The sequence below is a fragment of the Mobula hypostoma genome, chromosome 3, assembly GCF_963921235.1.
Source record: "Mobula hypostoma chromosome 3, sMobHyp1.1, whole genome shotgun sequence".
Taxonomy (NCBI): Eukaryota; Metazoa; Chordata; class Chondrichthyes; order Myliobatiformes; family Myliobatidae; genus Mobula; species Mobula hypostoma.
This window is the reverse complement of record NC_086099.1, coordinates 186,148,609-186,170,973: the sequence shown is the minus strand read 5'-3', so window position 1 is coordinate 186,170,973 and position 22,365 is coordinate 186,148,609. Positions and strand designations below refer to the sequence as shown.

At 40.3% G+C, this 22,365-nt stretch overlaps 1 protein-coding gene across 13 annotated transcripts in view; it reads right to left on the bottom strand.

Annotated features, from left to right (window-relative positions):
- Window positions 1-5,345: 5,345 nt before the first annotated feature.
- Window positions 5,346-22,365, bottom strand: part of LOC134344445 (sickle tail protein-like) — a 706,462-nt gene continuing 689,442 nt past the window's right edge. For 7 of the 13 annotated variants that reach the window (XM_063044246.1, XM_063044249.1, XM_063044247.1 and 4 more), the window contains 5 exons: window positions 19,237-19,356; window positions 11,422-11,496; window positions 9,565-11,277; window positions 8,949-9,077; window positions 5,348-8,253 (listed from right to left, as the gene is read on the bottom strand). In XM_063044246.1, coding sequence (XP_062900316.1) covers window positions 7,771-8,253; window positions 8,949-9,077; window positions 9,565-11,277; window positions 11,422-11,496; window positions 19,237-19,356 — 2,520 coding nt within the window. In that variant the 3' untranslated portion in view covers window positions 5,348-7,770. Of the gene's footprint in view, window positions 8,254-8,948; window positions 9,078-9,564; window positions 11,278-11,421; window positions 11,497-19,236; window positions 19,357-22,365 lie in introns of all 13 variants that reach the window. The other 6 variants (XM_063044243.1, XM_063044244.1, XM_063044245.1 and 3 more) reach the window with 3 other exon arrangements.

Here is a 22,365-nt window from a genome sequence, read left to right as displayed (position 1 = left end):
AATGTGACAAAATCATCTATAGGACAGCATACAAAACTCTTGTACTGTAATTCAGAACATGTGATGATAATAAACCAAAGATAATTTACCAATTAACTATCTAAATAACAGCAATAACATGTATAATTGACTAGTAGGGTGTGTCCATCATCAATACACCCACTCCATTCAATTAATTTGACCATAACGCATTCCAAAGCTTTTCAGATCTCCAAAAAGCTTAGGTGGACAATGTGTCATGGATAACAATCCCACCCAGGAAACAATTTTGATATCCATTCAATCATTCTGCAGAAATCAAAGGGGATTCCATACCACTCTGTTCAGAACGTGGGTCATCCACTGTGGAAAGAGAGTTGGTGGGAAGGGCTATCAGAAAGGGAATAACAATCTCCCACCCTCACAATCACTTTGTGGTCTATCAACTGAAACTCAAACACAAGAAAATCTACAGATGCTGGAAATCCAAGCACCACAAAATGCTGGCAGAACTCAGCAGGCCAGACATCATCTATGGAAAAGAGTAAAGAGTGGATATTTTGGGCTGAGACCTTTCATCAGCAGTGGAGAAAAAAAATGAGAAGTCAGAGCAAGAAGGTGGAGGGGAGATAGGAGGAAGTAGTACGAGGTGGTAGGTGAAACTGGGAGAGAGGGAGGGGTGAAGATAAGAGTTGGAACATTGATTAGGGAAAGAGATGAAGGACTGGAGGAGGAGGAATCTGATAGGAGAGGGCAGAAGACCATGGAAAAAAGGGAAGGGGTGGAGCACAGAAGGGATGTGATGAGTAGGTAAGGAGATCAGGTGAGAGAGGGAAACGGGAATGGTAGAATGATGAAGGCGGGGAGGCAATTACCGGAAGTTTGAGAAATCGATGTTGATGCCATAAGGTTGGAGGCTACCCGGATGGAATATAAGGTGCTGCTCCTCCAACCTGAGTGCGGCCACATTGTGGCAGTAAACGAGGCCTTGGACTGACGTGTCATAATGGGAATGGGAAACAGCACTGAAATGGGTGGCCACGGAGAGATCCCAGTTTTTCCAGCAGATGGAACGCAGGTGCTCAGCGAATCATTCTCCCAATCTACGTCGGGTCTTACCGATATACAGGAGGCTACACTGGGTATAGTAGATGACCCCAACAGACTCACAGATGAAGTGTCGCCTCGCTTCTTTTCCAGCACTGCCACTTTGTTTAGTTTTCATGTTTGGTCATCAGGTACATGGGGTTTCCAGCTTGTCCCCAGGACTGGATATGGTGGAGTCCTGGAATACTTCAACATTTCCCTCCAACCACAGCCATGAAATGGGTCTTGTCAAACTCACCATGACTTTTATGCATCCTTCAGCACAACAAATTAGCCCACCTCATTTTTCTCCACTTGTCTTCATGCGTCCTTTGACATGGTTGATCACAGCATTTTCTTCCTACACCTCCTTCTCCAATGGCCAACAAGATAGGTTGGTCCTCACCCTGCTTCCATGCTGTCTGCATCATCACAGCCACAACCTCTCTTATTACACAATTACCTCTGGAGTCCCAAAGATCCCTCCTACATCTCAGTTAACTAGCATCGATCAATACCTCAAAACCTACCATGCACATTAAGGATTCCTCCATTGCTTCTAACTTCTTACCCTACATGAACAAATGCCGCATCAAGAAAATAGACACCAACTCAGATTAAACATTGGGAAGATTAAAGCCATAACCACCAACCCCACCTCAAACTCCATCCCCAAATGTCAGTTGCCTGACCATTGTATGGACCTGAACCGGGCTGCTCACAACGTTACTGTTATATTTGGTCTGTCGTAAGTTTTTGACTCTGCATCTCCTGGACCAAGATGGTTTGCTTCCACAATAATGCTCCAGCTCTGATTAAAGTTCTGTCAAATTTGAGCAGAGGCAATGTGATTAATGTAGATAGGAACTGTTGAACTTGGAGGTAACAATATTCTTCTGGACAGTTATCCACTACCCTCATATCCATCCAAAGCTGGAGTGCAGACAAAACTACCAGTATTCTAACAATGACCTTTTTATCCGATAACCCTGTGCTTCCTCCCATACTCCCTTAAGATGGAGCTCAGTCCAACAATACCATCATTTCCAAATCCGTCTCATTGTGTTCACATCTGTCCATGACCCCAGCCCTCCTGGTCTCTTTAATCTCTAAAATAGAAACAATCGGATGAAGCCACACTCAGGTTGGAGGAACAACACCTTATATTCCGTCTGGGTAGCCTCCAACCTGATGGCATGAACATCGACTTCTCTAACTTCCACTAAGGCCCCACCTCCCCCTCGTACCCCATCTGTTACTTATTTTTATGCACACGTTCTTTCTCTCACTCTCCTTTTTCTCCCTCTGTCCCTCTGAATATACCTCTTGCCCATCCTCTGGGTCCCCCCTCCCTCCTTGTCTTTCTTCCCGGACCTCCTGTCCCATGATCCTCTCATATCTCCTTTTGCCTATCACCTGTCCAGCTCTTGGCTCCATCCCTCCCCCTCCTGTCTTCTCCTATCATTTTGGATCTCCCCCTCCCACTTTCAAATCCCTTACTCACTCTTCCTTCAGTTAGTCCTGACGAAGGGTCTCGGCCTGAAACATCGACTGCACCTCTTCCTACAGATGCTGCCTGGCCTGCTGCGTTCACCAGCAACTTTGATGTGTGTTGCTTGAATTTCCAGTATCTGCAGAATTCCTGTTGTTTGCCAGGAAAGGTTATTCGCTTTTTCAATTTATGGAGCCATCAAGAGCTTTGCAAGCCCTTCAGCCCATTCCATTCATTCTCAATCCATTTATATTAATCCCAATCTCTTTTTTAAATACTCCCGACATTTCCTCCAACAGCACCCAGTACCTACCTCTCACTGACACACAAGGAATAATTTACCTTTCACGAGGAATGCCTTACCTCCTGTACCACCAGATTTTACTTTTCCCGATGACTTTGTTGCAATCCCTTATCAATGCTTTCAGGGAGCTGAATTGCATAAAGCACCAGTTCCTCTTTATCCACAACCCACATTACTTCAAATAACTCCAATACAATGTTCAAACTTAAGATCCCTTTCACAAAACAATGTTGAACCTCCCTTGAATTTTTTTGGTACCCTGCCATACATCTTTAAACATTTATGTTTTTATTATTGCGAGTACAGTTTCAGATGATTTACCCATGATATACCAAGCTAAATGGCCAAGAGTTTCTTGCATTGTTTTGTTTTCTGCCCTTTTTGAACAAATCAGTTATATTTACTATTTTCCAATCTATCTGAACCTTCCCAAAATCCAGGGAATTTTGCAGTAGTAAAACCTGTAATTAGCCACTTCTTTTAAGGTCCCTGAATGAAGTCCATCAGAACCTGGGCAATTGTCAGCAGTGGGAGCAATGACAACATTTTTAAATCCCTAACTTTGCAATAAGCTTTGCAATAAGATTACTGACTGAAAGAAGCTACTACATTCATTTTCCATAATAATATTCAGGGAATATTTAATTACTCAATAAGTATGTAACCCAGAAGAGCATCTGGTGAGTTGTATGAAACTTTGAATTTGTGAGTGCAGTACCTGATGCTTTCTACAGAGGGGCCAAAATCCACATTAGAGTTGGATGCCATGAATCAGATTGAATAAAATTGTGGTTGACCTTGGTAAAGGGCACTTAGTTCTGCCACACAGACAAGCAGAAATGGACTTTTGCATTTATGGGTAATGCACGATCAAAAGGAAAACCTGGAGTTATGACGTACTGCTGCTGATTTCAGTAAACCAGTTTCCCATGTTTACACTTCAAGGCAGTTGCAAGATGGAAGCTTCTAGATTCACTAAATAAACATGGGAATCTGATTCATCGGTGGGAGGCTCAAGAATACAAACTTAAAATGTACATACCAAAAACTAGCAAACGACCATAACATTTAAGATGAAGGGCCTTTGACTTGAAATATTAATACAGAATCAATGTCAAGACCTCTGTTAATTGATTTACAAATCAAGATGGCGCTGAGATGTCATCTCCATCGAGGTTTAGCTGTGTTTTTTTAGTTGCTTCTTTAGGTTCAAAGGAATGGTTTTGAGACAGAGGGAGGGTTAGGGGCCAGGCTGGAGTCTAAGCCATTCTGCGTTCAAAGGCCACTGACATGGATGTGAGACACCTGTGGTCAGCCATCAGGCCAAGGGCTGGTGTACCTTCTCACACCTCCACCCCCCTGCCCCCCAGGGTCAGTGAGGTTCCGCAGTTGGAGTTCTGTACAAGCAGGAAGGACGAGGTCCATTGATCCCCAGGATATACAAGTTGAGTATCCAGTTCAAGGTCTAATGTTTGGTGATCACTGGGTCTTGGGGTTGATACTGCAGATTGAGGCCTGAAGGTTGAACAGAAGCCCAGAAGTCAAAGCCCGATGGCCAGAGCCCCAAGTCTGTGAATCACCGTGAATCCACTGGGGAAGCTGAAGCCCAATGTCTGTGAGGCCGAGTCTGAGTCCGCTAGAGGCTGAAGACGGCCTGTCCGGGGTTGGAGGACTATGTATGTGCATGGGTGGGTAGGAGGGAGGGGCGGACAAATGGGGGTTGTTTGTTGTGTACTGTGTTGTCGTGCTGAGCTTTGTGGGCATGCTTCGTTGATGTGTGGCAAGACTTACAAGCTGCTTCCAGCACTGCCTAAAGTGTGTTCATTGTTATCACAAACAACACATTTCACTATATGTTTTGGTGTAAATGTCATAAATAAATAAAGATCTTTATGTTGTAAATAGTAAGGAAGGTTGGCAATAGATGCAGCACGATAGTGATCAGATGGAAATGTGTGAGCAGAAAAGTATGTGGTGATGCATTTTGGAAGTTAAATGAAAGAAGAAAGTATACAGTATACAGTCAGAGCCCTGAGGAGCTTTGACATGCTGAGGGATCTTGGGCTGCCAATCCATAGCTCCCTTAAAGTGGTGACACAGGAGGATGGGTTGGTAAAGGAGGAGTACAATGTGCTTGCCTTCATCTGTCGGGACACTGAGCGTAACAGTTGGCAAGTCATGTTACAGTGGAATAAAACTTTAGATAGACACACTTGAAGTACTGCATGCAGTTCTGATCACCACACTATAGGAAGGAAGTGGAAGCTCTGAAGAAGCTCTCCTGGATTGGAGTGTATGAGCTGTAAAGAGAAACTGTACAAACTTGGGAGTGTCGGAGTCCGAGAGGCAACCTCAGATGTATATAGAATTATAAGAGGCTACATAGTCAGGAGTCTTTTTTCCAAAGCTGGAAATATCAAATACTACACAGCACAGGCTGAAGGTGAGAGGAAAATGTTTAATGACAATGCAGTACCTTCAACAAAAAAATGCAGAGAACAGTAAGTGTCTGGAACGTGCTGCCTGGGAAAGTGATAAAAGTAGATCTGTTTAAGCAGCATTTAGACAGATGAGTGAATAGACTGGAACAGAGGCACATGGACCAAATGCAGGCAATGGGCCTATTTTTGTACTGTATTGTACTATGTTCTGCTTTTCTTTCCATTGTGCAGCTTACCATACTGAGTGTTTCCAGTATTTTCTGTTTGCATTAACTATTGTTAATAGCTGAATCTGGTGAAAGGTAATTGTTGTCTCCGTTTATTTCTCTGCAGACGCTACCTGCCCTTCAGAGTATTTCCAACAATTTCTGCTTTATTTCCAATGTCCAATATCCGCAGCAGTTTGACTCATTGCTGCACTTCTTCAGCAGCACTGGGACTCCTAGTCTTCATTTAAAGTGCTCTGGAATATAAACGTGACATGCAACAAATAAAGGCAAAACAGATTCAGCTGTTGTTTGAATTGAAATTTATGATTTGCGACCTCTTTCAAAATGTCAACTTTATTAAATATAGCACAGGATTCTGTTGAAGCTTTTTAAACACTGGAATATGCAGGGTAACAGCTGGTGGCAGGGTGATGTTCCATCCAGGATTGGTTCTCTTCATTTATGATTGGAAATATTGATTTCCCAATGTGCCAAACACAACCTCCCTGAATAGCTGATCCAGCGGGTTATCTGTAGTAAAGTGCAGCCTCCTCAGTCGATTCCCAAAGGAGTACCAACCTTCTGCTGTCATTGATGAAGTATCTTTATATATTGATTATTTTAACAACTGGAAACTAAGTACAGAGACAGGTAGACCCAGAGAGTGTAAGAGAAGGGTGGGAAATGGACTCTTGATATTCCTCAGGTGAATTATACTGATCAACATACCATTACTCAAATGACAAAAGATAGAACTACAAGCATGCGGCCCTTTATTTCCATTGCTTCTTCACAAGGCTAGAGTTTGCAGTTCACCACAATGCCGTATTTTACAATATAATATGTTTTACAAATAACAAAACTATGTACAAAAAAAACCTCTGGATGTGCAAACATGCCCCATCTTATAGATCACATATACCCATCTGTTTCTTAAAATATATCTTATAATAAAAAGACATGCAAATAAACAAACTTTGGTACTAGAGTGAAAACTATAAGCATCCCTGCAGATTCATAAGCAGATATTGTGTATAACTTCATATACACACAAAACATATAGGTTTGCCAGTTTTACAAGTCTCTTAATGTAGGTTAACATTTTTTAGTAGGTAACCGCAACTAGATTTCACTTTCTTGAAACTAGGCTTAAAATTAGTTTTAAAAAAACAATTTTTATAATGATATCTTAAGGACTGTTAAATGGAAGTACAAAGTTTGCAGCAAATAGAAAGAATAATCACCTTTACATTAAAACTGATGCAAAATAGGAAACAGAATTTCATCCATCACGCCAAAAAAACAATACTTATATAGTTTTATTATTGAGAGAATGGCAGTACAGCATAGATAGTATATCTACAACATTACACCAGTCTCGCACTCATCCAAACAATGTATTTGATTGGCATCATCATGTCCCTTTTACATCATCATGTGAAGCACTATTATTGATAAGAACTCTCAATATGGAAACAGAGACGTAATTCGGAGTATTGATTACTTGTTCCTTTAATGAAATATGCAGCTCGTTATGGTCAATAAACACGCAACAGATCATCTCCTTAAGCTACAGGTAGTTGTCCATGACTTAGCATTATTAGCTGCAGGTAAAATCCACTTGCTAGAATTTAGAAACAAGCATTAAATAAAGCACTTGTCATACTCTTACTATAGCAGTCTAATAACAAATATACTGAATAGGTTTAATTCAGTGCAAGCTGTGTGTGTAGTTACCTTGTTACTGTTTTACCTTTGACCTTATGTTCATGACTCTGTTAAAGTTTGCCAGTCCCCCCCCACCCCTTATTGTGATGATTTAGTATAGAATAATTTATGCTTTAGCTTTAAAATCATTATCCCAGTGTCTGTTATTCAAACTTTACAATAGTTAAAGCAATGCTAACTGCACAATGTGAAAATATACTCTGTCTACAAAACAATGTGCTTGAAAAAAAGGTTGTCAGCAGGTGAATGTCTTTGCTACTATGTTCATTATACCTCAACATCTATTCTTTTATTATACCACCTGATTTTGAATCTGCTCAACTCAAATAATTATTTACAGGAGAAACACTACAAGTTACTTCACATTTCCATTGAAACCACAAAAGGATTCAGTGTCCGCAGGTTCACAACAGTCTGTTAATTCTGGCTGCACACAATGTGAGAAACTTTACAAAATCATAATGAAATGAAAAGCATTCTAATGCAATCTTTTTGAAAAGAAATTAAAGATGGAATGGATCCAACATGTCTCTATGCCGTTTCTTTGACAGCAGATTTGCTGGGGTTGATGTTCTGTTGCTTGTAGCTGGCAAAACTAGCAGTATGGATTGTCCGGATGCTCTTCGCCCCTTGAGTCAGTGAGGTTGGAGAAACCGGGGATGAGCAAGAGGATGAGGAAGATGAAGAGGGTCTGCCATTTTGAAAAGAAAGAGGCTGCCCTCTGCCCGTTATGGCGGGGTTATGAGCATGAAGCTTAAGCGAGCCATTAGAGGTAGAAGGAATATGGGACCCAGATGGAACTTGGGCATTGCGCCCTGAAGTTGGAGCAAGGGAATTAGCAGTGGATAAGGGATGTTTGCTGGAAGTACTGGGATGGTTAGTGTTTTCATTGCTAGAACCAGACACAGAGCTACTCTTCCCAGAGCTAGGAGAAAGGGCTGGGATCTTAGAAGCAGGTAAAGTAGGGGAAGTAGCCTTACTCTCCCCACCAGGTTTCTTAGCACTTCCATTAGCCTGCAAACAAAGATGGCAGGATATAAAGTTTGTCAGAGAGCCACCAACATTTTAGCCATGGGACCTGCCAGAACAGTCCCAGGCGGACAAGAGAATTAACAGTGCAGAACCTTATTATCCTGGTGAGCCTTGCAGGAGTTTAACGGACCTGGTAAATCCCACAACATATAAATGTGGAAAGAAAGAAAATAAAAGAAAACAGTATGAATATTGAGATTATTAGAACCATGCATTTCTACTATTAGAATGCAAGCTTGGAAATTAAACTAACTAGTCATTCATATTCCAAACTATTAATTATTATGGTAGTTAGTTAAGATGTATAGGTTAAATCTGGTTATTTTAGCCATTCAAGTCACACACTATAAATTCTGATGGAAAATGGAAAACAAATCAGTAGCAAGTTACTTGTTAATCGGTTACTGCACAAGGTGATACAGATGTTCAACAAGAGGTTACTGATAGAGAAATGGGAAAATACTTGAAGAGGATTACAGCAAAGACAAAAGTTATTTCACAGTTCATCAGCAATTACGAGCCGATACCAGGTCCGATTCAGAAATTAATTGAGTAATTAAAATCAGATACTGCAACATTTACATATAATCCATTTCATTAAGAAAAAAAGACTTTAAAATTCACAAATAATTTAATTTTCTTCTTAATTTTCTGGCCAGAGTCTAGAACAAAACTACCTGTCGGAACTGTCGCTGGGTGTCCTGAAGCTTCTGTTTTGTCACTTTTTCTGTACTGCCTTGTTGCTGCCGTAATTTTGATCCTACAGAGACTGGCATTCTGCTGGTTGGGGACATCACACTTGAACCCTACAAGAAAATCAAATCATTGCACTTAAAACAAAGCACAGAAAATCTTCATTCCTGTGAATAGGTCTAAATCACAATGTGGATTAGCAAATCTCCAAAAGATCAGAAAAGAAACAGCCTCCTTGTGGATCACCATTGCCCTAAACATCACAGAAATCCATTTACCTTCACATGCACAGGGAACAGAAATGTGGTCCCCATTTCAACCAGATTCAAGCTTGATTAGAAGTGCAGAGGTGGAAAATAAAAAAAAAGTTATTTTAGAAGCAGCTTACATTACCTGAAGATCAAACACCCAGTTAGACCAAAGCATCATTACAGTTTCAATCAACAAAGATCAAATTAGCTTTCAGATTAATAAACATTAGCTTTGCCCAACACCAGTGCTCACCAAACCAGTAACCAGTTATGCATCAGGTGTTAGAAACCAGAAAGAAGAATCACTTCACCCACATGTAGCAGATTAAAAAAAAATACAACAGGACACCTGCTGTTCACTTGATTTTGTGGAGATTTTTGGAAGGAGGGGTGGTTTGGTCTTGGTGGTTTGAGTTGCCTTTGTAGTGGAATGCAACAGATAATCAGTAGATTTGCCTTCATCCCATGATACAGGTCCTTGAGTTAATTCACTGATCTTCGAAGGGCACGTTGTGTACTTCTCCTCTCCCACCTTCGGGTTCATTTCACTAATAGTTGATTCTAGCTGTTTGATAGTTTGCTCAAGGCTATTCAAGGTCTGGTAAGTATTTTTTCGAATCAGGTCAGTTCTAGATGGATTAGATGTTGCGTCAGTAAAGTTAAATTGCCTTGGTTCTGGGGCTTCATCTTTGCATTTGGATTGTTCAATTTCAAATCTTTTAGCTTCCTTATGCTGTTTCACTGTTCCATCAAGTTCTTCCTCATCTTCATAAACAACAACCTGCAATGTTTTCTTGCCAGTCTTTGAGCCTGTTTTAATAGCTTGAGTCAGAGCTGCAAATTGTTTCTTGGGAAATTTAAATTTAAACTTTTTCTTGCTGTCTGGCTTGTTGGAAAATGGGCCCCCTTCTACACAATCTGATTTTGAGTCCTCACATTCCGGCTCATCAAATTTACTTTCTGTTGGTGCACTGATTTCAGTGGAACCAAAGTATAACAGGCTACTAGTTTTATCACTGGGTACTGAACCCCTGGGAGGAGAAATGCTTTTCATTTGCACTTCATCACTAATCTTTGTGGGTTTATCTAACGTTTCTACAGGGATGGACCCTTCAGGTTCTTCGTTCTCTTCTTCAATTTTATCTTCAGCCATTATCTTTTCTAATTCTTCATCACATTCTTCAAACACTGTTGACAATCTCTTGTATGCTGATCGGATGTCCATTGGCTCATCGAAGATGATAATGACTGGTTTTCTATCCATGAAGAGCACTGGGTCTTCCTGACCAGCCTCTTGATAACTATCTCGATGTGCCGTCATTTCTTGATTTGCATCTACGTTCACTGTCTGGATGTATTCGCCTTTCTTGTTCACAATTTCACTGACCTCCCCACTGGACAGCGCCTGGACTTCAGTGTTTGTGATCATGAATGCAATGTTATCACTTGTTCGGGACTCTTCATCAGAAGAGCTTGAAGATTCAACATCATCCTGATATTTAATGGTAATGTTTTGGAGGGGTTTCTGTCTCAATACCACCTGCTGGCTATAGTTGTCTTTCTGTCTATGCATCTCAGCTGATGGCATTTCTTGCTCAAGGAGCTCAAACTTGTTAATAAATGAGTCGTGCTGCTCTGGAGCTTTAGTGGACTGTAGCAGGGACATTGCTATACTCGTTTGCTTCGGCTTGGGGTGAAGACTCTGACCAACAACCTCCTCAAATATGGAAATATTTGTACAAACTGACTTGTCTGCTCCACGCAATGAGTCAAAATCCTGCAGGCCATTTTTTGTATCAAGCTTCACATTTAATTCATCAGTTTCTATTGTCAGCATAAACTCTTTCTCTGGAAGGACATCTTTCCTATCTTCAGCTGAATGAATGGCAACATGCGTCTGATTGAGCACAGATATCCGTTCTTCACTCAAGCATTTTGCAGTGTTCTGCGGCAGTGTTGAAGGTAAGGGGTTATCATTCTGTGACTGAAGCTCCACTTGAGTAAGTGCTGGCTGATCATAGAATTCAAACACATTGGAGGCCAGTGTAGTGTCACAAGAAACCTAGGGGAAAAAAAGAGAAATCTACAAATAAAAAAAGTATTCTGCAATACAATTTCTTTGAATCAAAATGACCTTTTAATAATATGGTATTAATAATTTGTAACAGAAAGCAGCTCTCAGATGCTGCCATTTCAGATTACTTACCACTTCAGAGTCCAGCACAGCCTTGGCTTCATTCTCTGTGCATATAACCTGTTCGCCAAAAGTGTCTGGTCTCTGCTAGGATAGTTGATTATGAAAAGTTATTGCACAAGAAATGGTCTGGAAATCAGGAACTACATTTAAGCAGAGCAGCGTAATCCTAAGGTCTGCAAAATACATTGCAGTCACCTTTTTGCAGTGCAGTGTATCACAGGCATAATGCAACCAAAAATATTCGAAGTGAGTCAACAAAAATATTAGCTTGGAGCTTTACAAATCTTAATTACTGCACATTAAACATTCACCAAGTTAAAAACTGACCACACAAAACAGGAGCAAATCCCCACAAATAACTCAAAGATTGAATAGCATAAGTTGCAGATTGGACAAGGTGTTGGTCAGTCACCATACATCAAAATACAAACAGCCTTAGCATCAGATCTCAAAAGAAACACCGGCAGCATCTAGCCTAACCAAAGCTCCAAAATAAAAAAAAGACAACAATAAAGTTTGAGATATTCAACAAGCAAGCCCAAAGAAGATGATACAAATAAAGAAACATTCAAAGCATTAATGCCTTTGAATAAATTTAATTCACACCATACACAGCAAACAAGTATTGATTCAAATTTGAGATTGAAGGACATCTGCGATTTCAGTGTTTATGAAATCTTCAGTCACCCAGTCTGCAAATCTTTTGTTTATTGTTGGAATAGAAGTTTTCTCCCCCAATTCAGATTCCCTGTTACTAAAAATCCAGACACAAATCACCATTAGTAACTGACTGAAAATGCAGCAAATAATTATCCAAATGGTGTTTAAATGGAATGCTCTGCAACAAAAAAATGAATAAAATCTGGCTGATATGCACAGAAGTCTCTTCCATGCAACTTTTAGCGGGAGCTGGTGGTTGCCGCAGCAATGACCGAAGCATCAATTCAGTCTGCACAGAAAAGTATTTTATGACAATAAAAATTAAAATACTGTTTCAGCTTGGGTTCTACTTGAAAGCTGCTAAAAAGTGAAAATAAAGAAGTTTAAAAATAGATTGCAAATAAAATAGAAACTCTGCATTGCAATCAAAGAGCTCATTAGCTTCTATTATATGAATCAATTAGGAAACAAAGTCAGGACTTCCTTTAAAAGTGAAAGAAGTCTTCAGAAAAAGAAAAGAACCTTGAATTTTTAATACTGCCCAATCCAGTAGCACCAAGCAAATTCAGGCAATAGGAGCTGTGCTTTATTAGTGACTGTGGTTTTTGCAATTTGTGAGAAAATCTATAAGCTTTGGGCCGCTCATCTAAGGAAGGATGAGCTGGCATCAGCCAGAGACCAGAGAAAAATCATCCCAGTGCTGAAAGGGTTAACACATGAGGAGTGTTTGAAAGTTCTGGGTCTGTACTCATTGCAGTTGAGAAGAAAGAGGCAATCTCATTGAAACCTATCGAATACTGAAAGGCCTAAATAGAGTGGACATGCAGAGGATGTTTCCTGTTGTGGCTGAGTCCAGGATGAAGGGTACAGCCTCAGAATACAAGGACATCCCATTAGAACGGAGATGTGAAGGAATTTCATCAGCTAGAGACTGGTGAATATGTATAATTCATTGCCACAGACTGCTTTGGAGGTCAAGTCACTGGGTCTATTTAAAGCAGAGTTGATAGGTTCTTGATTAGTAAGGGTGTCAAAAGTTATGGTGAGAAGGCAGGAAAATGGGGTAGAGAGGGATAATAAATCAGCCATGATGAAATGGTGGAGCAAACACAATGGGCCAAATGGCAAATTTTGCTCCTAAAGTTTTATGGTCTTACAGACATTATAGTCTAAAAATTTATATTTTTTAATTATTGTACCATTATAAATAGTATGCACAGATTTCTCACTATAGGTTATTTACTGATTTATTGAACTAATTTGCTATTTTGCATATGAACCTTATGTCAGCCCAATAAGAGGTTTTCCGTCTTTGGTAGTTGTCTGGACTGGATCTACTGGATGAAATGATCAGCATTTCCATTAATGTAGACCCTTCAACTTTGATAATGTTACCCACCACCCAATGATTCGTGGACAGGCATTTAGTATTGCAGAATATACACTAAGCAATTTGAGTAGAAAACCAGTTTTTATGCATTTTTTCGTCAACAATCAAAGTCACATTAAATGCTGCACCAGTCCCCTTAATTTTTATCATCACAAAATACATTTCCTGATAAACATAATCAATACAAAGTTTGGGTTAAACCAGTAAGGAAGCAGAGCAAAGTTAAAGAGGTGAGAGTAAAATGAGACTTTCTGCTGCTAAGAAATGGGCTATGGACATAGATCACTCCATCAACCAGGAAAACAAAGGTTGATTGCAATATATTATCAATATCACTCTGTTTAGATTCAAGCAAAATCACATAGAAGGCTTTAGCAAGTTAACAGCCTGAGGATTTACTTCAAATGCACAGTAGTATTGAGCTAAAATTCTGAGACGTTAGAAAACTGAACCAAGTCTTAGGACCAGCAGTAGCTGGTAGCTCTGAACTCCATGCTTGCAGTCCGGTTGATTCTCAGTAAGTAAACCAAAAGGAAGACTGAGGTTGTTCTCAGCACTGACTACCTTTTGATTTTAGAGAGCTAGAAAGGGGATGTTTTACATGCAAAGCTCCACCAACCAAAGTGTCTTGAACATCCATAACGATTTTATCAACTTTTTTAAAATGGAATTTTGGAAATAGCCATAAATTACACAACCATATAATGTTTGCCACTGATGTGGTTTATAAAGTAGCTATATTGATGGCTAATATACAGTATCTGTGAAGGTTTTTTTTAAGCATGACACCACTTTATACCTAAGCAAACATAGTGTTGTGTGATCAGTTTCAGTTATGGCTTCTTCCGAGTTTAATTTTGGCAGAACCAGGTTATCAATCCTCAAGACAGGAATGGGGATTGAAAATATCCAAATTCTCCAGATGTTACAATTTACTTTGTCTTTTGCTTTTCACTAAACTTATGGGAATTAGAGCAGAGGGCGAGCACAACAGTGCTATGTGATTAAATTTTACAATCTGACAAGAATCAGATGAGTGCAAATAAAATGGATTACCATCTACTGGCAATAACATCTTGCAAACTTAAAAAAAAGTTTTGATCTCTATCAAATCAAATTAGTATAAACTATTATGGGAGACTTGCAAATTGCATAGCACTTTTTAAAGGGGGAAGTTCTGAAATAGATTCTTGTTTGGCATTTTTGTCAGATGGCTTTCTATTAACTTTGAACAAGGCATTTAATTGAATGTGGAAACACTTTGTTTTACCAGTTACTGAAATATAATGTTATTATTTAATCAGATGAGACACACAGAATACATCAAAGCCTTCCAATTTTTAACATGTGTTCTATTTTATGAACATAAATGCATTATTCATGGTTCTGTTTTTTTCTATTCAAAAGTATGGTTCAATGAAGGAACCAAATGCAAGACTGTGTTCAGTAATGCTGGACAGTTAATGGATCTGACAAATACTTGCATGTTCTATTTGCATCAAGTTCCTTTCCTAATGAAAGTGGGAGTCAGAGAGAAAATATAATGGGATAGAAGTAGTGTTACAATCACATCGCAAAGAAAACTAATCGGCGCTAGGTGCCAGTGAGGGTAGGAATAGGATGCTCTGGAGGATGAACAAGTGGCTGAGGAACTGGTGCAGGGGGCAGGGTTTCAGATTTCAGGATCATTGGGACCTCTTCTGGGGCAGGTGGGACCTGTACAAGAGGGACGGGTTACACTTGAACTACAGGGGGACCAATATCCTTTCAGGGAGGTTTGTTAGTGCTATTGGGGAGGCTTTAAACTAGATTTGCAGGGGGATGGGAACCAGAGTGCCAGAGCTGACAGTGTGGCTGGGGTGAAAATAAATGATGTTGAAAGTTTAAGCAAATCCGCTGATAGAAAGGTTGTGAGTGGTGGCAAAAATCTTCTGAGGTGTATATATTTCAATGCTAGGAGTATTGCGGGGAAGGCGGATGAGTTGAGGGCGTGGATTAACACGTGGAATTATGATGTTATAGCAATTAGTGAAACTTGGCTACAGGAGGGGCAGGACTGGCAGCTTAATATTCCGGGGTTCCGATGTTTCAGATATGATCGAGGCAGAGGAATGAAAGGTGGGGGAGTAGCATTGCTTGTTAGGGAAAATATTACAGCAGTGCTCAGGCAGGACAGATTAGAGGGCTTGTCTACTGAGTCCTTATGGGTGGAGCTGAGAAACAGGAAAGGTATGGCCACATTAGTGGGATTGTATTACAGACCACCCAATAGTCAACGAGACTTGGAAGAGCAAATCTGCAGAGAGATAGCAGGCAACTGCAGGAAACATAAAGTTGTGGTGGTAGGGGATTTTAATTTTCCATACATTGATTGGGACTCCCATACTGTTAGGGGTCTAGATGGTTTAGAGTTTGTAAAATGTGTTCAGGAAAGTTTTCTAAATCAATATATAGAGGGACCAACTAGAGGGGATGCAATATTGGATCTTCTGTTAGGAAACAAATTAGGGCAAGCGACAGAAGTCTGTGTAGGGGAGCACTTTGGTTCCAGTGATCATAACACCATTAGTTTCAATTTGATCATGGACAAGGATAGATCTGGTCCTAGTGTTGAGGTTCTGAACTGGAAGAAGGCCAAATTTGAAGAAATGAGAAAGGATCTAAAATGTGTGGATTGGGACAGGTTGTTCTCTGGCAAAGATGTGTTTGGTAGGTGGGAAGCCTTCAAAGGGGAAATTTTGAGAGTGCAGAGTTTTTATGTTGCCGTCAGGATTAAAGGCAAATTGAATAGGAATAAGGAACCTTGGTTCTCAAGGGATATTGCAACTCTGATAAAGAAGAGGGAGTTGTATGAGATGTATAGGAAACAGGGAGTAAATCAGGTGCTTGAGGAGTATAAGAAGTGCAAGAAAATACTTAAGAAAGAAATCAGGAGGGCTAAGAGAAGACATGAGGTTGCCTTGGCAGTCAAAGTGAAGGATAATCCAAAGAGCTTTTACAAGTATATTAAGAGCAAAAGGATTGTAAGGGATAAAATTGGTCCTCTTGAAGATGAGAGTGGTCGGCTATGTGCGGAACCAAAGGAAATGGGGGAGATCTTAAATAGGTTTTTTGCGTCTGTATTTACTAAGGAAACTGGCATGAAGTCTATGGAATTGAGGGAATCAAGTAGTGAGATCATGGAAACTGTACAGATTGAAAAGGAGGAGGTGCTTGCTGTCTTGAGGAAAATTAAAGTGGATAAACCCCTGGGACCTGACAGAGTGTTCCCTCGGACCTTAAAGGAGACTAGTGTTGAAATTGCGGGGGCCCTGGCAGAAATATTTAAAATGTCGCTGTCTACGGGTGAAGTGCCGGAGGATTGGAGAGTGGCTCATGTTGTTCCGTTGTTTAAAAAAGGATCGAAAAGTAATCCGGGAAATTATAGGCCGGTGAGTTTAACGTCAGTAGTAGGTAAGTTATTGGAGGGAGTACTAAGAGACAGAACCTACAAGCATTTGGATAGACAGGGACTTATTAGGGAGAGTCAACGTGGCTTTGTGCGTGGTAGGTCATGTTTGAGCAACCTATTGGAGTTTTTCGAGGAGGTTACCAGGAAAGTGGATGAAGGGAAGGCAGTGGATATTGTCTACATGGACTTCAGTAAGGCCTTTGACAAGGTCCCGCATGGGAGGTTAGTTAGGAAAATTCAGTCGCTAGGTATACATGGAGAGGTGGTAAATTGGATTAGACATTGGCTCGATGGAAGAAGCCAGAGAGTGGTGGTAGAGAATTGCTTCTCTGAGTGGAGACCTGTGACTAGTGGTGTGCCACAGGGATCAGTGCTGGGTCCATTATTATTTGTCATCTATATCAATGATCTGGATGATAATGTGGTAAATTGGATCAGCAAGTTCGCTGATGATACATAGATTGGAGATGTAGTAGACAGTGAGGAAGGTTTTCAGAGCCTGCAGAGGGACTTGGACCAGCTGGAAAAATGGGCTGAAAAATGGCAGATGGAAGTTAATACTGACAAGTGTGAGGTATTGCACGTTGGACGGACAAACCAATGAAGAACATACAGGGTTAATGGTAAGGCACTGAGGAGTGCAGTAGAACAGGGGGATCTGGGAATACAGATACAAAATTCCCTAAAAGTGTCATCACAGGTAGATAGGGTCGTAAAGAGAGCTTTTGGTACATTAGCCTTTATTAATCAAAGTACTGAGTATAAGAGCTGGAATGTTATGATGAGGTTGTATAAGGCATTGGTGAGGCCGAATCTGGAGTATTGTGTTCAGTTTTGGTCACCAAATTACAGGAAGGATATAAATAAGGTTGAAAGAGTGCAGAGAAGGTTTACAAGGATGTTGCCGGGACTTGAGAAACTCAGTTACAGAGAAAGGTTGAATAGGTTAGGACTTTATTCCCTGGAGCGTAGAAGAATGAGGGGAGATCTCATAGAGGTATATAAAATTAGACAGAGTGAATGCAAGCAGGCTTTTTCCACTGAGGCAAGGGGAGAAAAAAACCAGAGGACATGGGTTAAGGGTGAGGGGGGAAAAGTTCACACAGAGAGTGGTGGGAGTATGGAATGAGCTGCCAGAAGAGGTAGTAAATGCGGGTTCTTTTTTAACATTTAAGAATAAATTGGACAGATACATGGAGGGATATGGTTCGTGTGTAGGTCAGTGGGACTAGGCAGAAAATGGTTCGGCATAGCCAAGAAGGACCCAAAGGCCTGTTTCTGTGCTGTAGTTTCTATGGTTCTATGGTTCTATGGTTCTATGAAGTGATGTCGTTGAAAGAAGTGAAGGGAAAATCACTGAATTTTGAGGATGGGGTTTGTTTGGATTCTCCAAGTACTGGGTCAATGAACCAAGTTACCAGCTCACACCCTGTATCACCCTACAGCACTGATATGTTACCACCCAGCCTTCAAAGCCAGTAGACCAGGAGTTCCCAATCTTTTTTTATGTCATGAACCCCGACCATTAACTGAGGGGTCCAATGGCTTGTCATAGGAAGAGCATTTGATGGCTCTGGGTCTGTATTCACTGGAATTCAGAAGAATGAAGGGTGACCTAATTGAAACCGATTGAATGTTGAAAGCCCTTGATAGAGTGGATGTGGAAAGGATGTTTCCTATGGTGGGAGTGAGTGTCTATGACAGAGGACACAACCTCAAAACACAGGTGTGTCCTTTTAGAACAGAGATGAGGGGGAATTTCTTCAGCCAGAGTGGTGAATGTGTGGAATCTGTTGCCACATGAACTATGGAGCCCAAGTCTTCATGCATATTTAAGGCAGAGGTTGAGAGATTCTTGAATAGTTCGGGCATGAATGGATACAGGGGGAGGGGAGATGGAAGCCAGGAGATTGGGGCTGAAAGGGAAAATGGATCAGCTGCGATGAAATGGTGGAGCAGACTCAACGGGCCAAATGGCCTAATTCTGCTCCTATACCTTATGGCGTTATGGGTCCATGGACCCGAGGCTGGGAAACCCTGCTTTAGAGTATAATAATGTAATTCATTTCTAAGTTACAAGAAGGAGTAGGTTATAAGAAGGAACATGTCCCCCTACAAATCAATAGCTTTAGAAGTTAATGCCCGGTAAAAGTTACATGGCAACTGATCATTTGTAGGTGCAAAGTCACTGTAGGAATCTTATAAGACACTTTGGTTGCAGAGCTTTCAGAGTAAAGGCTTCAGCAGGGAAGAGATCTGGTTAGTACTAAAGAAGGAATGAGTAGAGCATAGCAAGCTCATATTCTGATGCCACACATGTTACCTTTTTTTCTTTGGGGGATGATAAAGTTGTGGACCTTACATCTCTGGCTTGTAATTCAACTTTCGGATGTTCAGCAACTGTTTTGGAACCTACATCCATAACTGAACATTTCTGGAAAGCCTGAGAGATTAAAGTACAGGATGTTAGCCAGAGATTTATCACCCACTTACCACCTTACACAGAGTCCAGGAACTCAGTTAAGAGAGCTATCATTGTGCACAACGCAGTCCAGCCCTTGTGGTTAGAGACAATCAAAAGTACTTTGTACTCAACAGTTACATCATTAAATTAAAATGGCAATAAAATATCCTCCTTCAGCAAGCCACTCACTGACGTATGCTTCAAAGAACTTGCATGCAAACTAGACACCAACAAACTCCATTGATATTTCTGTTTATTTGGCCAAGCACAAACCCAACAGCTCTTGGGATGACTTTCATGCCTGTCAATTAAGAAAGCTCTGTGCTGAAGCTTGACTTGAGCATAAAGATCATACTGCCACTCAAGGAAAGCTTTCCTATAGTGTCTGGAGCAGGATGTATTGCTGAACCAGCGATATTAAAAGAGATTACACAATCATTATCAGAAAACTGCACTGTCTGGATTTTCACTTCATTTCCTTTATTATAACATGAAGCACTTCAAAAACTTCACACGGCACTTTGACATGTCCTGAAATCATAAAATTCACTTTGTGAATTGAAGTAATTTTTTAAACCACAGGTCAGCCTTAATTTACAGCAGCTGATGATTTACTAGTCGTAAATATGTTAGCCTTACTGTGATCACACAACTGGGTGTTTTCCGATTCTTGTCGGAGAGGAAGGTCAATTAGATTATAGTTTTTAAAAATATGTAGATAAATTAAATTCTCAAACAAAGTTTATTGAATTTCATGTGTTGATAAGTTCAATTGTTCACCATCCACCCTCACCATCTAGAACATGTCCTCTTCTCATTACTACCGTCAGGGAGGAGTTACAGGTGTCTGAGGACACACACTCAGTGTTTTAGGAACAGGTTCCTTCCAGCCCCCATCAAAGTTCTGAACAAACCAAGAACCCACGAACACTAGCTCACTATTTCACTCTCTTCCTGCACCATTTATTTTACATGTTTCTTAATGTAACTTATGGTAATTTTAATGTAACGCACTGTACAACTGCTGCAAAACAAATTTCTCTATATACGTCTATGATAATAAACCTGATTCTGATCATTCTGAAATGTTAAGCCCATTGAATATTGCATCAAACTATAAGCATGTACAAAATGAAGACCTGTCATCAACTTCACCAAAGTTTTCTTTAAATTTGTGTAACAACATTTTATTCTGGTGGTCTGCAAAATTCAATCTGTATCATTAAATTCAATATCTTATACAATATCAACTTCCCACTTCATAAAAGCACCACAATTAAACCCTACAACACACAGCTAAAATATTTGTTGATTTAAAAAAAGAATATTATTATAAAACAGAATGTCATCTCATTCAGTGACAAACATTTTATTTTAGAGATACATCACAGAAACACACCCTTCCACCGCAACGAGCCCAATTACACCCATGTGACCAATTAATATACTAACCCGCACACCTTTGGAATGTGGGAGAAAGCCAGGGCACCTACATGGTCACAGGGAGAACATACAAACTCCTTGCAGAGAGTGGCAGAACTGAACCTGGGTGCTGCTGTGTAATAGTTTTACACTGACTACTACACTATCATGCCATACTTTTAGAGGAAGTGGCAGACTACATGGTCAAGCAGGGTCAAGTGAACAGCTACATCGAGAGAGTAACTGGGCAAGGGTGGATGTGACCAGTATGTTTGATTAAATCGGAACCTGTCAAGTCTGGCACAAGCTGAGTCACAGATTTTACTTTACTTTGAAAAGAATTTATTGTTAACTGTTAAGACTAGATAACATTTCAGCATTAGTTAAAAAAAAATTGGCTTTAACTGATAACTGTACACCCAACCTCAGCTTGTCAGATTTGCTCACAAAAATTCAGCAAATTTCCCTATGGACCACATACTATAAACACCTCACACTGCAAACGCAGCAGGGGTAGGGCACTGAAGTGCTTTGCTCACATTAATCACTGTCTTGAGGCCTAAAATTTCTTGTGTTTCCTCCTGTGCTTAAGTAAGTGCAGCCTCCTGCAGTGTAGTGGAAAGAAATAGGCTGAAAAGTCTTAGAATTAACTGAACAAAACTGACAAAAAAAACTCACACTTTTTGAAAACAAATGAGAAAACTACTGATGCAGTAAACAGTATTAAAATGGGCTTATCAAAAAAAAAACAGATCCATTTGCTTTGCTTTTGTGGCATGGAGAAAAACGTGAATTAATGTGGACTGCATCCACAGACAGGCTTGAGGGACTGTGGGTTCCAATTCACTGCGTGATATTAGTCAGGTTATGTAAACTTAAATGTTCATGCATTCATTAACCTTTATCAAAACATTCCAGCTAAAACATTACAACAGTATAAAATTATAATTTTGTAAGGTGGTAGATTGTTCTGCAGATATTTTTATTCATGAAAGAATGTTTTCATCCACAGAGATGCAATTATTCACTAGGTTAAAAGGAAAAATATTGTCCCAACATGATGAAATGGGCTGTTCTGTAGAAAATACATATGATGCAACCATGGCAAGATCTTGAATAAAGTGTGTGATCACATATCGAGCAGACAAGGAAAATGGTACATTACTGCAGAGAGGTTCAACCTCAGAGTGCAATGGGTCATATTCAGACCAGCCCACTTCCTGTGCTTAAACCCGCGAACTGCTCATCCCACGCCCAACTTCTCAGCTATTAATGCAGCCACACATTGTACTGGCCTGGAGGTCCAAGGCCTTGCTGCTGTTCCCTCCCTGTGAAGTGCAACAGTCATTAGGCTTCAGGCAAACGATCCTGAAGTCCCATACCTGGAGTAAGCTTTTTACTGTCAAAGACCTCTGAAGTTCAGAGACATTTTAAAACATGCAGTGGAAAAAAAAATCAAATAAATACTATTATATGTAACCAGGTGACCAACGATTCTTATTCATTATCGTTTACAGTGTACTTAGGCACCCATCCGGGTAATGCTAGAATAGCTGTCTGTGCCTT